This window comes from Neltuma alba, unplaced genomic scaffold (genome assembly GCF_004799145.2).
Source record: "Neltuma alba isolate B1F8T4 unplaced genomic scaffold, ASM479914v2 tig00011591_pilon, whole genome shotgun sequence".
Classification (NCBI taxonomy): domain Eukaryota; kingdom Viridiplantae; phylum Streptophyta; class Magnoliopsida; order Fabales; family Fabaceae; genus Neltuma; species Neltuma alba.
The window spans coordinates 96,428-110,677 of NW_021636244.1; the positions used below are offsets into that span (position 1 = coordinate 96,428).

At 32.4% G+C, this 14,250-nt stretch overlaps 1 protein-coding gene across 2 annotated transcripts; it reads right to left on the reverse strand.

Moving 5' to 3' along the window:
• Window positions 1-442: 442 nt before the first annotated feature.
• Window positions 443-6,385, reverse strand: LOC114715425 (aromatic aminotransferase ISS1). 2 transcript variants are annotated; one of them, XM_028900282.1, is made up of 10 exons: window positions 6,216-6,385; window positions 5,551-5,670; window positions 5,378-5,425; window positions 4,403-4,531; window positions 3,603-3,662; window positions 2,766-2,922; window positions 2,293-2,399; window positions 1,983-2,041; window positions 1,602-1,710; window positions 443-1,252 (listed from the first exon to the last, which is right to left on the reverse strand). In XM_028900282.1, exons 1-10 carry the CDS (start codon window positions 6,369-6,371, stop codon window positions 803-805), a joined length of 1,395 nt encoding a protein of 464 aa, XP_028756115.1. In that variant the 5' UTR covers window positions 6,372-6,385; the 3' UTR covers window positions 443-802. The 2 variants fall into 2 exon arrangements, with proteins under 2 accessions (XP_028756115.1, XP_028756116.1); XM_028900283.1 differs by lacking the exon at window positions 6,216-6,385 and adding an exon at window positions 5,852-6,186 and having other exon boundaries at window positions 803-1,252.
• Window positions 6,386-14,250: the final 7,865 nt, after the last annotated feature.

A 14,250-nucleotide genomic window follows, 5' to 3' on the forward strand; every position in this document is an offset into this window, starting at 1 on the left:
GTTTGGAGTAACGTTAGGAAGTCTCATAATTCAGTTAGGTTTAATTAAAAAATAGTTAAATGAAAAAATAATGTTTGATACGGTTTAAAAGCAACCACTTTTTGTTTAAGAACCACTTTAGAGTTGAATTTATTCTAACTTTTAACTTTTCTTCAAATTTAAACCTTCTAAAACTAAATTTTTTAGTACATCATCTAAACAAATTTTTGTCAAACTAACTCCATAAAATTACATCCAAATATAAATCACGTTACACTAATTAATTTTTATTCTAACTTTAATTTACAAAAATTGATTGAGACAAAAGTCATATTTACCAACATCAATCTAAATAAGCCCTGAGAAAACTTTGAAAACATTAGAGGGTCTATAGGCCTCGCCAGTCCCCTTCCTTCCACCACTGAGTACAAGGTAAGGATATTGAATGAAACCAATCACTGGCTTATTAGAAACGAGAAATATGCTTTTCATTTTTTTGTAGGAAACTAAGGCAGTCAACACATTGCATACTTGGTACATAATTCTATCGACCATGCCTAATTTACACTCGAGACCAGAACAATTAATCCTATGATGAAGCATGAAACAATGTTGCATGTACTAGAATCCATTGAAAAATGAGAGTGACAAATCCTGGCTACTCTAAAGCTTATCCAGGTAGAGGGTAAAAATCCCTCAATTATTTAAAATCCACTGAAAAATGGATTTTGCTCTTCAAATTATTCTATCATTGTTCACTTTTGATTGTAGGAATGTACTGAGATATAAATTTTGGTGTTGGCTTGGAAAGTTATCAAGGCCACTACACCAAACCATCTCTAACAAGTTCTTCCAAGCCCCTCTTGAGCTTTTCTGCAGCAGCTTTGCAATCATTCTCTGTCAAGCCTCCAAATGAAATTCGAAGATTCCCCGGAGACCCGCAAGCACTTCCCGGAATAACAGCAATCCCGTGCCGGTGAGCAAGCCAGTGAACAACTTTGAAATCATCGGTGTGGCCATCTGGGAGCTTTGCCCATAAGTATATAGCTCCTTCTCCTCCTTTAACAGAACCTTCTCCAAGAGGGGACAGCGCCTCCAAAACAATTTCCCGGTTCTTCACAAGACTTTGTACTCTCTCTGTAATCCACTCGGGTCCCACTTCTAATGAGTGGAGGGCGAGGTACTGCGAGATTATCGAAGCACAGATAGGAATGTTGTCTTGGACTTTGAGAAGCTGGGCAGCAAAACCTTCTACTTCAGATGGATATGCTATCTGCAATAATCAAATTATTTCAGTCCACAATTCCTCCAATCAACATTAATGAACCTATGAAAGTTTACGCTTTATGCAGCAGAAAAACGTAACTAACAGAATGTACTACAGGTAGTTTCTGAAACACACAAAGCCCACAACATAAATTTTCAAGCTGCAGACTTGGGAGTGTCAAATTAGTTCTTTAACACTTAAAATTTCAAGCAGAATCACTTTAACAGCAATAAAGAATACCGGTAATGTCAAGCCCTCATGATGTCCAATGTGTCACCAGTAATGGTCATATAAATTTCAATGATTTTGTTCCCTGGTAATGAAAATAATCACAGATATAAGAAGTAATACTTACATATCCCACACGCCACCCCATCATTCCATATGCTTTTGAGAAAGAGAAAACGTTAACAATGTGATTTCCCTCCACACAAGAGTGTTTCAGACCATCATACATAAAATACCTGCATCACATATTTTTTTATTCATAGAAGAAACAATTAGAATATAAACCTGCAATGCAAGTGAAAGGTTTAGAGACATTAGTAAGAAAATCTTTGAGACAACCGTCAATGAACATCATTGTAACTGAATCTCAGTGATCTTCAAAAAAAAAGGGGGGGGGGGGGCAAATATGTACAAGGCTGTAATATCCTAGACATTCTTTCTCATCATTTCTGCCAATCATCGAATAAATGAAATTACTGCTGTTGTGATTGTAGCATTAACAACTTACTCATATGTATTGTCAACAACAAGCCAAGAGCCAGCTTTCAGGCAGAGATCAGAGATCCTCTGGCCAAATAAGAGAAAGTAAATTGCTTAGAAATTGGAGGGAAAACTAATATTAATTTAAAGGTTAATTACCAAATTCATTGTAGTAATTATCCTGCAAGGACAAATACAAATATAGCACATATGGTTGCATCTGAAACTTTCAAAAGAAACTGAAAAGCCAAAAAGACAAAACTTGAATGGAAAATCTCCAATATTGACAAAATCAGAACAGAAACAAATATCGCAGTCAAAGAGGTGAAGCGGGGAACCTCAAGAAGAGGCGCTGGAATATAGGTTCCAGATGGGTTGCCCGGATTAACAACAGTGACAAGCTTTGGGGTAGGTTTAGTTTCTGACAATATCCTTTCCAACCAATCTGAAAAATCAAAAACTTCTATAAACAACAGAGAGAACAAAATTGCAGAAGGAACTGTAGTACTATACATTGAGAAGACTAATGTCTGACAGATATTAGTTAATTGTCCACAATTTTTGCTGCAAGAATAAGAGACTGCATTGCACAGATAGTTTCTCATCAGGGTGTACTACTTGGATTATGAGCCCGTTTGGAATAGCTTATAAGTAGTTTTTCAATAATGATTTACGGAATACGAGGCAAATATGTGAGAGGAGTTTTGTCTCGAATTCTATAAAACGTGCTTATAGGGGATTTCTTAAACCCTCCCAAACAAGCACTATAACTATAATCACAGGAAACAGTAAGCTTCATCAGAATTCTTACCTGCATCTGGATGAAGTGTTTTGGGGTCACCAGGGCCCACAAGTATATTGGTGATGCCAGTCATTTGGAAGGACATGTAAGCGTTGAAATAGTAAGGTGCAAACATAACCACCGAATCCCCCGCATCACACAGTGTAAGGACTAAATTCACAAATGCCTGCATTTGTAAGAGGTGTTAATACTGAAGATACTCCCTCCGTTCCTTATTATAAGAGACAAATAATCAAATTACGTTGATAAAAAAAACAGTTAAAATTAGTTGAGGACAATTAATATGTAAAAAGTATAATGTTTTTTCCAACAATGCCCCCATTAATAAAGAGAGAGAGTATAAGAGAGAACAATTAAATTATTAAAAGAAAGAGAAGTGAGAGGGAGAGAGAATATGAGTTGGAGACAAAATAAATAGGGGTAAAATAGAAAATCAATACAAAAAAATAGAGACAACCTTTAAGTGTCTCTTATATATAGGAACATGCCATAAGCATCAAATGTCTCTTATAATAAGGAACGGAGGGAATATCTTTGAACGAGTAGCACATTAGTTGAAAGATAGAAACCAAACCGTCCATGGAAAGCTATGAGAACTCAGTAAATAATCATTAGCCATCAGTTACTAGGTCAAATATCCACTTATGAATGATAATGAATTGAACAATACAAGGTACAGTTCATCCTGACGGTTACAATTAGGCTTCCCTCATCTGTTGGATCCTAGGCCTATTCAAATACTTGTACATGCCCTTTTCTTCAAAATTATATATGCTCTCTTTTTTCTGTTCTGATAAAAATAGTGAACATACAGGGACAATTATATAATAGAGCATCATTAGTCACCTGATTAGCACCAGCTGTAACCATCACCGAAGACTTGTGCAGATTATTTTCATGGTGCAACTGCATGTAAAAAACAAGAGAATCGTTTGAAATGATAACCAAGATCCATTTTCAGATTTAGTCAATTTTAGAAACTGAAAACAATTAAGATGCAAATAACCATTAAAAAAATCCACTCATGTTGAATAATTAACAATGCAAAAGACCCAAACAAAAGGCGTTTTCAAAAAACAAGGAAACCAAAAGTCGAAAACACAAAGCAGTTTGTGACAAATATATAAAGCAACCTAAAACCGAATATTGAGTAAGCCAAACATCACATCTAACTGAGCCCCAACAAATTCAGAGGCAAAAGGCCTGCCCTGGAATGCGGAATTTGTATTGATCAACTTAATCCCAACGTTATCTAATTGCAAATGCCAAAGCTCAATCATAAATCATCAGTAGAACCTACGTTGAAACAGAATATAATCTTACAGATTCTAAACGTTGAAACACTTCAGTAGTTTAATATATCCCATAAGATATCACAAATTACCTCAACTTGACCATAACTACTTTTTGGCCTATGAATTATCAGTTCAAGTGAAGGTAGAAGAAAATAACGCATATGACTCAAAAAGGTTATCATCCTTCAGCGAAATAATATTATCACCTATGTCTATGATACAGGTTATATTGAATGGACCCAAAACCAAAAAAAAATGCCCCCATTCTCAAATGAAGATATCCAATGAGTTAGGCATAGTTTTCTACAAGTGCAATTTGTAGGATAAAACTTAACCAGTTTAGTAGTTTACTTTTCTGATCAATGCCTCTCTAAGTTCAGGAAGACCTTCATCAGCACCATAGCGACTAATTGAGGGCTCCCATACAAGCTCTTTCACCTTGTCCAATGCTTGCTTTGGAGGTTGCCAATGAACCACGCCCTGCAGCACATAAATTTCATTGAGCCCATCAAGGATTATAGACACAACTAAGAGGCAAATAATAAATTAAAAAAACTAGCCAAATACTTTCAGCAGATAGAGCAATAAAAACAGTTGAGAAAGCTCCATTAGACAGCTAAACACATCCAGACCCATATACAAAGGTCAGTTGAAACAGATCCAGAATCAGGGCTGCATTACTTTCACTTTCAGCTTACAAAATTAAATTAAGCCTGCAAGCTTTTAGTACTCTAGCAAAGCATTACAATATTATATCAAACAATTCCGGCACCCAATAAATCTTCAGCTTCCAATTTAAGGAGAATCAGCCTTTGACAACTTATCCAAAGTAGCCTCAATAATGTCAGTAGGTAGCCCAAAATGATAAAGATGATGACCATTGTATCTTGTTCTAATTCGCCTCTCTCTTTTTTAGTATGCATTTTTTCACCTCCTAGGAAATGAAGTGGCAAAATTTTCATGACCATGCTATTCTAACTCAAATTATATTATCCATGGAATATGGTGTGTGAATGCAGAAAACAACTTTTACACTTCCTCGAAGTTGCAGCAGATTTATTACATCACACTCATCACAAGTTTCGAACACCATCATCAAAACCCCCCATCAAACTCGCCCTATTCTTGAGTAGGAGTACGAACTATCGTTTCTCTCAACATCTCCATATTACTCCCAATTCCCAAGCTAGCAGGGTTAATTTATAATCGGACATTGGAGACCAAAAAACTTAAAGTAACATGTTTCCCTTTTTTTCACTAACTCCATAGTCATCACTGAGAGATAATATTAACAATACGATCGTTGGGAACAGGGAGAAGAGAAACCTGGGCCAAGGACACGGCATTCTTGGCTCCTCGAAGCAATTCCTGCATCTGCAGGCACATGACACAAATTCATATCCACCTTCATTATTAATAACAACTTCACAAGTTCAACTTCTAAATAAGAGAAAGTTTCAAAATAATAATAATTATTACAAAGTGACTTTCTTGTGTACCTTAACCATGATCGGCATCTCAGTTTCCAACGCCCTCCTTGCAAGATTTCCGCACGAACCCATCTCAGCTTCCTCCTTTCTCAGCCCCCAGGAGCTCCCAATTCTCTCGTAAGACCTCACCTAACCACAAGGAACCAACTTTCAAATCCTTGGCTTTCGAATTAAATAAATTATATAAATAAAGGTGGCCTTTTCAGCTACAAGAAATCGACCTTAGCACGCCTCAACAGACCCCATTATGGGAAATATACAAAAGGAAAGGTATAGCCCTTTTCTTTTACGGGCTTTTTGTATGATTTACCTCGTCAACAACTAGCAGCCGGAATTTTGACGAAACTGGTCAGCTTCCACTAAAAGATTGAGCGGAGTAAAAAACCCAAGTTACCCACTAAGAGTCTAGCTGTTTTTTCTATTTCGAGCGTAATTGTACGTCAAATTTTGGAGCTTATCCCTCCGGAATGTTTTAATCTTTGGATTAAAATAAAGACGATATATATTTATGCAATAACGCGGGGATCCCCGGGAATCACGCAACAAATGAGTATTATATGCCTTCCTTCTTCAATTGCAAGTAAGATTAAGAAAAACAGAGCAAGATGGCCCAGAAGGAAACTGACAGAACGAGCTCAGAAAATAATTTCCAGAATTTCTAGGAAAAACTTTACCATCCGTTTGGAAGCTATAAAATTATGGAAATTTTCATCCTGGGTTCGCACAAAGCGGGATGATCTGGGGACGGAAAAGACAAGTTGGAGGTAAATTCCCGAGAAGACAGAGAATCTTCGAAAAAATGTCGCGCGGGTGGTGGGGAGATATAGCATTGGGTTTCTTTTCAACAAAAAATATAGCGTTAAAAAAATGCTGAAAAAAGGGAGGTTTTGGTTTTGTCGCATCCATGTTAATCTTCGCTTTATCTCTATCTCTGTACCATCTGAGCGGGGCTCTGTGCCGTGCAGGCAAAGACAAAACAGCAGAGGACTACCAAAACGAGCGTCGTACGTTGTGTCCATTATCAGTATGAGGGTATGACTAAATGTCTTGCGTTTTTCGGGACATTCAAAGCTTTAAACGACAGCGGTACATTTCTTGGCAGAAAGTGAGAGGATATTTGGATAGAATTTTAAAAATATTTTTACTATATACAAATTAAATATGTAAAAAAGTTATCTCAATTTCTATAAATTATTTTTCAGAAGTATTTCTGTTGTTTTCCAAACATCCCCTCAGGTCCCAATTCCATCTACCCCTTTATTTCTATGGAAAAACCCTAAAAAAATTATAGTTAAATTCCAAAATTACAAATTGGTGTTGATTAATACACTCATAAAAAAATAACTATATTCGAAAAGTAAATAATAATACATTTTTGTAATAATTCCTGATTTAGAATTTTAAAATTTAATAGTGATTTTTTGGGATTTTTCCTATTTCTATTTATAAATTATTTATAAAAAAAATTGTTTTTAAATATAAGTTATTTATAAAATAATTACTAAGTTGATTTGATATCGCACTATCAATCCCTTGGCCTAAACGCCAAGTATACCGCTTAAGCGCTTTTTTTTTCTTTTTTTTTTTGTAATATGAAGTTGTGAATTCGACCTTTTATAAAGTGCCTGAATTATAATTAAAAAAAAAAACCTTTTCCGCATATTCTTACTCTCTTTCCTGCCAAGTGCAAGTTCTCGTAACTAATTCATAAAACTCGAAAGATAAATGTGGTTGTCTGAAATTATATCTGGAGAATGTGTTGTAACACTCTTCCAGGAATGCCAATATAATTCAGTGATTAGAATTTAACATATAAAGATAAAAATGCCCTGATAAATAGAAGTATTATGGGAAAGAAACAATTAATATAGAAAACAGGAAAAAAAAAATTAAATCTTATATTGCTTCCGGTCCTTATTATAAGAGCTAGTTGACTGATTTGAATAAATTAAGAAAATTAATTAAGTTAGTTATTTGTAATAAGTATATGTTATCTTTCCTAAAATATAATCAAGTGTATTGATTAGAACTATCATTATTACAAGAACCAACTTGAAAAAAATAGATAAATATGAGAAAAAAGTGGATTGAAGTCTTCTATTTATTTATGACCAAAATAAAAATCAAACAAGATCTGATAGTAAGGACTGAAAGTAATATTTAAATTCAAACTACAAATTCTCAAATAAACTTTATATTTAGGACAAGGGACAACAGTAGTCTATCAGATTTCATCCCGAGTCTAATCTAAAACATTATTTACAGAAAATTTGTTAAATTCAGGGGTCAAGAAAAATTAACAAATATGACATCCGAAGCTCATATCTCACCAACTTTAATTATAGTTCATGCCCTGGAAAATCAATTACTCCTCCTATTCTTAATATAGGACCCAATTTTTGAGTTAGTTTTAGTCCTAAATATAAGACTTATTTCTCATATTTATTAATTTTCTCTAAATTACCCCTATAGATACTCCTTCAACTATAATTAAGTAGAAGAGAGAGGAGGGTATTAAGAAAGATGATTATGGTGTTTTAGGAAAAATGTGTCACTTTTCTTATAATTAACTAACTTACCTAACTTTCTTAATCTAATCAAATTAGTTAAATGGGTATTATATTAAGAATGTCGTTCCCATTACAAACCATTTTGGTCAAAGTTTTTCCTGGCTTGATGCCCAATGCTATAAGTTCATGAAAGAATCATCTCAGTAGTAATTTTCTAAATGAAAAATTGTTCGCGATATGACGTCATATGTCAATTATATAATGTTTTATTTTAGGGATAATTAATGTATAAGTCCTTATAGTTTCAACTGATTTTTAATCAGGTCCCTATAATTTTTTTTCTTTTTATCAGATCCTTATACTTTCATATATTTTTAATCAAGTCCTTATAATTTTTTTTCTTTTTATCAGGTCCTTATTGTTTACTTTGTTTTTAATTAGGTCCTTGTAGTTTTTATTCTTTATTTTACAAATAATAACATTTTGAAAATAATAAATTATTGTAACAATCTTATGTTAATATTTTTTAAAATTTTTAGTTAAACAAATATATTATTTATTTTCAATTCAAATTTTTATAATTATAAAATTCAAATTATAAAAATAAATTTATCTAAAATTAAAATATGATTATAAATAATTTATATTTAATTATAATTATTATTCTGATTGTTTATTAATTACTAAATGATTATATTAATTATTTTGTCCAATTATATAATTATTAATTTAAAAATGAAATTAATTTTAAAGAATAAAGTTAATAAATAATTTTTCAAAAACTACAAAGCACCTAATTAAAAAATAAGTGAAACTATAAGGACCTGATAAAAAGAAAAAAAAATAGAAGGACCTAATTAAAAACACACAAAAGTAAAAGGATCTGATAAAAAGAAAAATTTTTATAAGGACCTAATTAAAAATCAGATAAAACTATAAGGACCTGGAGATTAATTATCCCTTTATTTTATAAATAAAATAAAACGCTTTCTGCTCATTAATGAAAGATTTTGTGATTTGATCGTCTGATCAAGCCCAAAAGGAAAATTGGCACGAGAAAGTGAAATTTGAGTTTGGTTAGGCCTGGCTTTGTGTCACATATGAGAAAAGGAAATTATGGGAAAAGGCTCCAAAGAACAAACTTTAGGTAAGAAACAGGATTTTGACATGAGAATGGACGTTTTGAAGAAAGACAAATAATTAAAAACACGATTTGTTAGATCTTGATCTAGGAAAATACGAAAATAAATACCCTTAATGTGGGGTGGGCCAGATATTTGGGCCTTTGGCCCAGAACTTTGTTTTTTGTTGGAGCCCAAAACTTCTTTAACAACAACAGGGCTTTCGTAAGACATTTTGTTAGGCCGACAGGTAGACATGAGAAAGAAATATAGAAAGTACTTAAAATAAAATACAAATACAACTTTTGAATTTTTTTTTTTGGTTCCCCACCCGGTTCACCAGAGCTCTGTCCTGATTACGTCCGGATCCGACCTGCATCGCGCACCTGGGTATGGTGGGTGAGTCTCCCAGCGGGGTTTTCTGCATCTATGAGGAATCGAACTCGAGACCTCACTTAAGTGGAACCGAGCCGCTTACCACTCGGACCAATCCCTGTTGGTACAACTTTTGAAATTTAATAATGAGCAACGACTTCCTCATTTGTAATTTGTAAGGCCTCTTGTAGAAAAAGAGTTTTTTCCTCCCAGGATAGAATAAGCCATTGTTTGGCTTCATTATATAGAAATAGTTTTTCCAAAATTAACTAATGGTCTAAATAAGCAAAATCAAGAATTAAAGAGTTTGAGACCTCAAAATAAAATTTACAGGGACTTGTGTTTAAGAATCACATCATGCCCGAAAGATTATCCTTTTGTATTGACTTGGTGAAGGCTCTAAACATTAATCCTGACGTTGTTGTGCAAGTTAGACAATTAATTTGTAAAAATTAGTTTACTAAATTATCTATAAAATATATGTATTGATTTCTATAAAATACTCTCTTTAGCTACTTGCACTGAAAACTATTATTTAATGTAAATCTTCTCAATGAGTGCAATCAATAGGAATAATATGGAGGAAAATGTTATAAATTTGGCAGACAAGATGAAGTAGTATTTTATACTTTTTTCATCCTTAATATAAGATCCAATTAACTAATTTAAATATACCAGGAATATTAATTAAATTAGTTCATATGATATGTTTATATTTCTACAACACTATAATCATCTTCCTTATTCTCCCATTCCTCTCCTACTTGCTTATTGTCAAAGGAATATCGATAGAGTTAATTTTAAAAAAAATTGATAAACATATGAAATAAATCTTATATATATAATCAACATCAACTTTCAAATTAAGTTTTACATTAAAGATCGAAGGAGTATTTAAAATCAAACCCTCCAACTATCTCATATACTACATCTAGTCCTTAATATAAAAAGTTAGTTGACTAATTTAAGCAAATTAGAGAAATTAATTAAGTTAGTTATTTGTAACAAATAGGTGTTGTCTTTCCTAAAATACTCTTGTTAATCATATGTATTAGCTAAAATTACCATGTAATGAAACTTTTAACATGTGTAACTATTACAAGCACTATCTTAGGAAAAAAAAGATAAATATAAGAGATAAAATGGATTGAAGTGTTATATTTATGATTAAATTAAATGTCAAACTAACTCTTATATTAAGGACTGAAGGTGGTATCTAGGACAAGAGAGAGCATATAATCTAGGGTTAAGATACAAATCCACCCATGAAGTATTTCATCATCGGTGCCTAACACCATAAACTTTTTTTTGGTGCAAAAGTATACATAAACTCTCTAACATTGTACAAAAATATCATGGCCGTTAAGTCAACTAACACTGATCACCTAGCAAACATACAAGTCAAGAAAATGGTACAAAAGTACACATCAAGTTCTTAAAATGGTGTAAAAATCTCATGGTCATTGGAAACTTTTTTTGTATTTTTGCACCATTTTGAAAAGTTATGTGTAATTTTGCACTATTTTGAAAAGTTAATGTGTATTTTTGCATGGTTTTATTGCTTAACATGTTTATTAAATAATCAACATTGGTTGACTTAATGGCCATGGTATTTTTACACCATTTTAAAAATTGTGTGTGTTTTTTATACCTAAGAAAAGTTTATGATGCCTAGTGTTCCTAGCAAAACAATTTTATAAGTAAATTTGTACCTTAACCTTATAATCTAATCTAAGCATGACAAGTGGCACTGCTATTGGGCCAACTTGACACCATGAATATATATATATATATATATATACACATATATTTTAAAGTTTCCCTTTGAACAGGCCAAAATTTTCGCACAGCAATGGTTGCCTCATTGCAAGAGCACGAAATCTTAGGGGTGTTCATCAAGCCCGCTAACCCGGTATGCCCGCCCGAGCCCGTGAGAAAATGGCTCAGCCCAGCCTGAAAAAAAAAACTGCCCAAAGAAAAATGGGCATTTTTGGGCTGGGCATATTATGGGTAGGGCTGGGCTGCGGGCATAGTATGCTGCCCTGCCCATTTGGCCCTGCCCGTAATATATATATTTATAATTCTTTTTTTTTGCCAGAAATACTTATAATGATATATAATATATATAATAATATATATTATTCTCCCTTCTTCCATTTGTCATAGATACGTTTAGTGGCATGCGTAATTCTTCCTTCTTAGTATCTTTTTAATTTTTTTCTAATATGGTTTAGTATCTTTTAGTTTGTTTTTATCGTTGGTTGTCTTGCAAGGATGCAAAAGCAAGCTCACTTTAGTGTTATATTAAAATATATATCAATTTAAGACAAATCAAAATTATTGATTTGTTGAATTTATTGTTTATTCAAGTATTTATTCCTTTATATTTATTATAAGATACCCTTACTTTAACTAAAAAAATTTTCACCAAGGTATCAGTATTTGGGCTTGAAAGCCCGCCCTGCCCAGCCCGTTATTGCCCAGCTCGAAAATGGTTAGGGCTTATGTGGGCAAGGCAGGGCAGTGGGCCGCAAAATGCAGCCCGTTCATTTTTCGAGCTGGGCATCGGGCAGGGGGCATGCCCAGCCCAGCCCTACCCATGAACACCCCTACGAAATCTATACATGAATGATGAATTAATATAATTTAGGGTTAAGATGGATTTAGCAATTTGAGGAACTTTTGTAGGTGCATTCAGTATATCAAAATATTTTGTAGTACATCTAGTACCTAAAAAACTATTTTAAGGTGATGGATGCATAAAAAAATGCTTCAAAATGTTGTATGCACTAGAAAAATATTTTAAGATGCTGGATCTATTACAAAATATTTTAAAATATTAGATACAACCTAATCTTATAATTTATCAATCGATATGAGGAAAAATGTTAGATTCAAGCCTAACTTTAAAAAAAACAAAACCATGAATGATAGAAAAGATTATACTATCATAAAATTATTCCTCTGAGATAGCACGGGACACTTCATTGTACATTCAATTAAAAAAAATTATCTTCTCCATTAGATCTGCCGAGGAAGCTTCAGAATGAACAGCAATTCCCTATTTAAAAATTAATCCAGACCCACTAACGCATGTTAAATTAATTATTTTTTTTCTTCCGCTTTCTCACTCTCTGACCTCATTCTACATGCCAAACATGACATAAGACGAAAGAGAACACATTCAAAATTTTAAAATAAAAAGGGATTAAAGTATTAAACTATTGGCCTGGTATCTCTGTGAATAACCACATCATCCATATATAAATATTCTTTTTGATGGATCTTGATACTTAATTATTAATGGTAAAGGCAAGCCTGCATGTTCAGTGAGAGCTTAATAGATCTTGATACCTGTCTGGAATCTAATTCAGAAATCATAATGGGCCTTAAATCCATGCAAATTGCATCATTTCGAATCTGTTATCCAATAAGTCACTAGATCCAAAGTGATGCCTCTTACATTCCATGAAATGTTTCAAGATTTTTAACTTTCATCTCTTATTACAAAAAATCTGCCGCTTACTAATAGGAATCAGGTTTAACAGAAGGAGCTAGTCTCTCAGAATATGGCGAACTAAAGTTCGAATCTCCGTTGAGAGAGATTCTCACATTTAGTGCCCGACAGTGCGTTGAACAAAATTATCTTCAATAAGAGGATACATATGCTTTAACAAAAAAAACTTTCATTTAAATATTTATTTTCCTTTATAAAACTCCTGAGCTTGATCTTTGACTAGAGTGGGGAAATAATTATCTTTTTTCTCAACTTCATTAAAAAAAATTATAATAAAATCTCTATAATTTATTGTAACCAATATTGCTAACTCGTCATCATAAATTTGCGTGCCCTAATGAAATGGTAATAAAGGGTATTTACAAACAATGAAATGAAGTAACTTGTCAACAAGAAAAATATATGAGAGAAATTTTATATCGTAGAAAGATTTATTTTGAGTGTTCCCAAATTGTCACAAGCACGTAACGTTTTCATGAGGTAGTTCTATCATTCAACATAATTTTGTTTGGCCAGATCATATATAATCCTCACGAATTGTATATTTATTTATTATTTATCCACATATAGTTTAAAATTTATGGGGTATATAATTAATGGTTGGAGGTTATTTGCATAGATTTGAAAGCTCATGGAAGTTTTTATTAACATGTTGTAATGATCGAGAAGATTTAGGCACCGTTTGAATGCACTTGCAAACCATGGTTTGGAAGCCCAAACTATGGTTTGCACAAAATGCTATCCAAACACCCTCCTTAAAAACCAAAACCATGGTTTTGAAAAAAGCAAAAAAATTTTGCTTTTGGAGAAAAAAGGGAGAGTGTGAGAGCCTATAGAATATGTATCTTGTTATTTTTTTTATAAACATATTTTTTTATAAACATATTTAATCTTATATTTTATAAATATATATACATATTAATTATTTATTAATTATATTATCTTATGTATTATTAATTATGTTAATAAAAAATATATTATTAACAATTTTATTCCTCTAAATTAAAATATATCATAAAATCTATTTTTTTTGTAATTATCATATTAACTTATTTCTTTTTTTTTAGTAATTTGTATATATAAAAAGTGCTTCTGATAACAACTATCCAAACACTCTCACTTCTCAAAATCATTTTTTCATAAAATCTATTCTTTCCAAAATCTATTCTTCCCATAATCTATTCTC

Excerpts from the sequence above, each read along its gene's own strand:
- LOC114715425 (XM_028900282.1), bottom strand. The coding sequence starts at position 6,371 with ATGCTATATCTCCCCACCACCCGCGCGACATTTTTTCGAAGATTCTCT. Across the intron at positions 3,663-4,402 it reads GAGAGGCATTGATCAGAAAA|TTGCACCATGAAAATAATCT; the intron begins GTAAACTACTAA and ends TTTTACATGCAG. Across the intron at positions 1,253-1,601 it reads TGGGGTGGCGTGTGGGATAT|ATAGCATATCCATCTGAAGT; the intron begins GTAAGTATTACT and ends TGATTATTGCAG.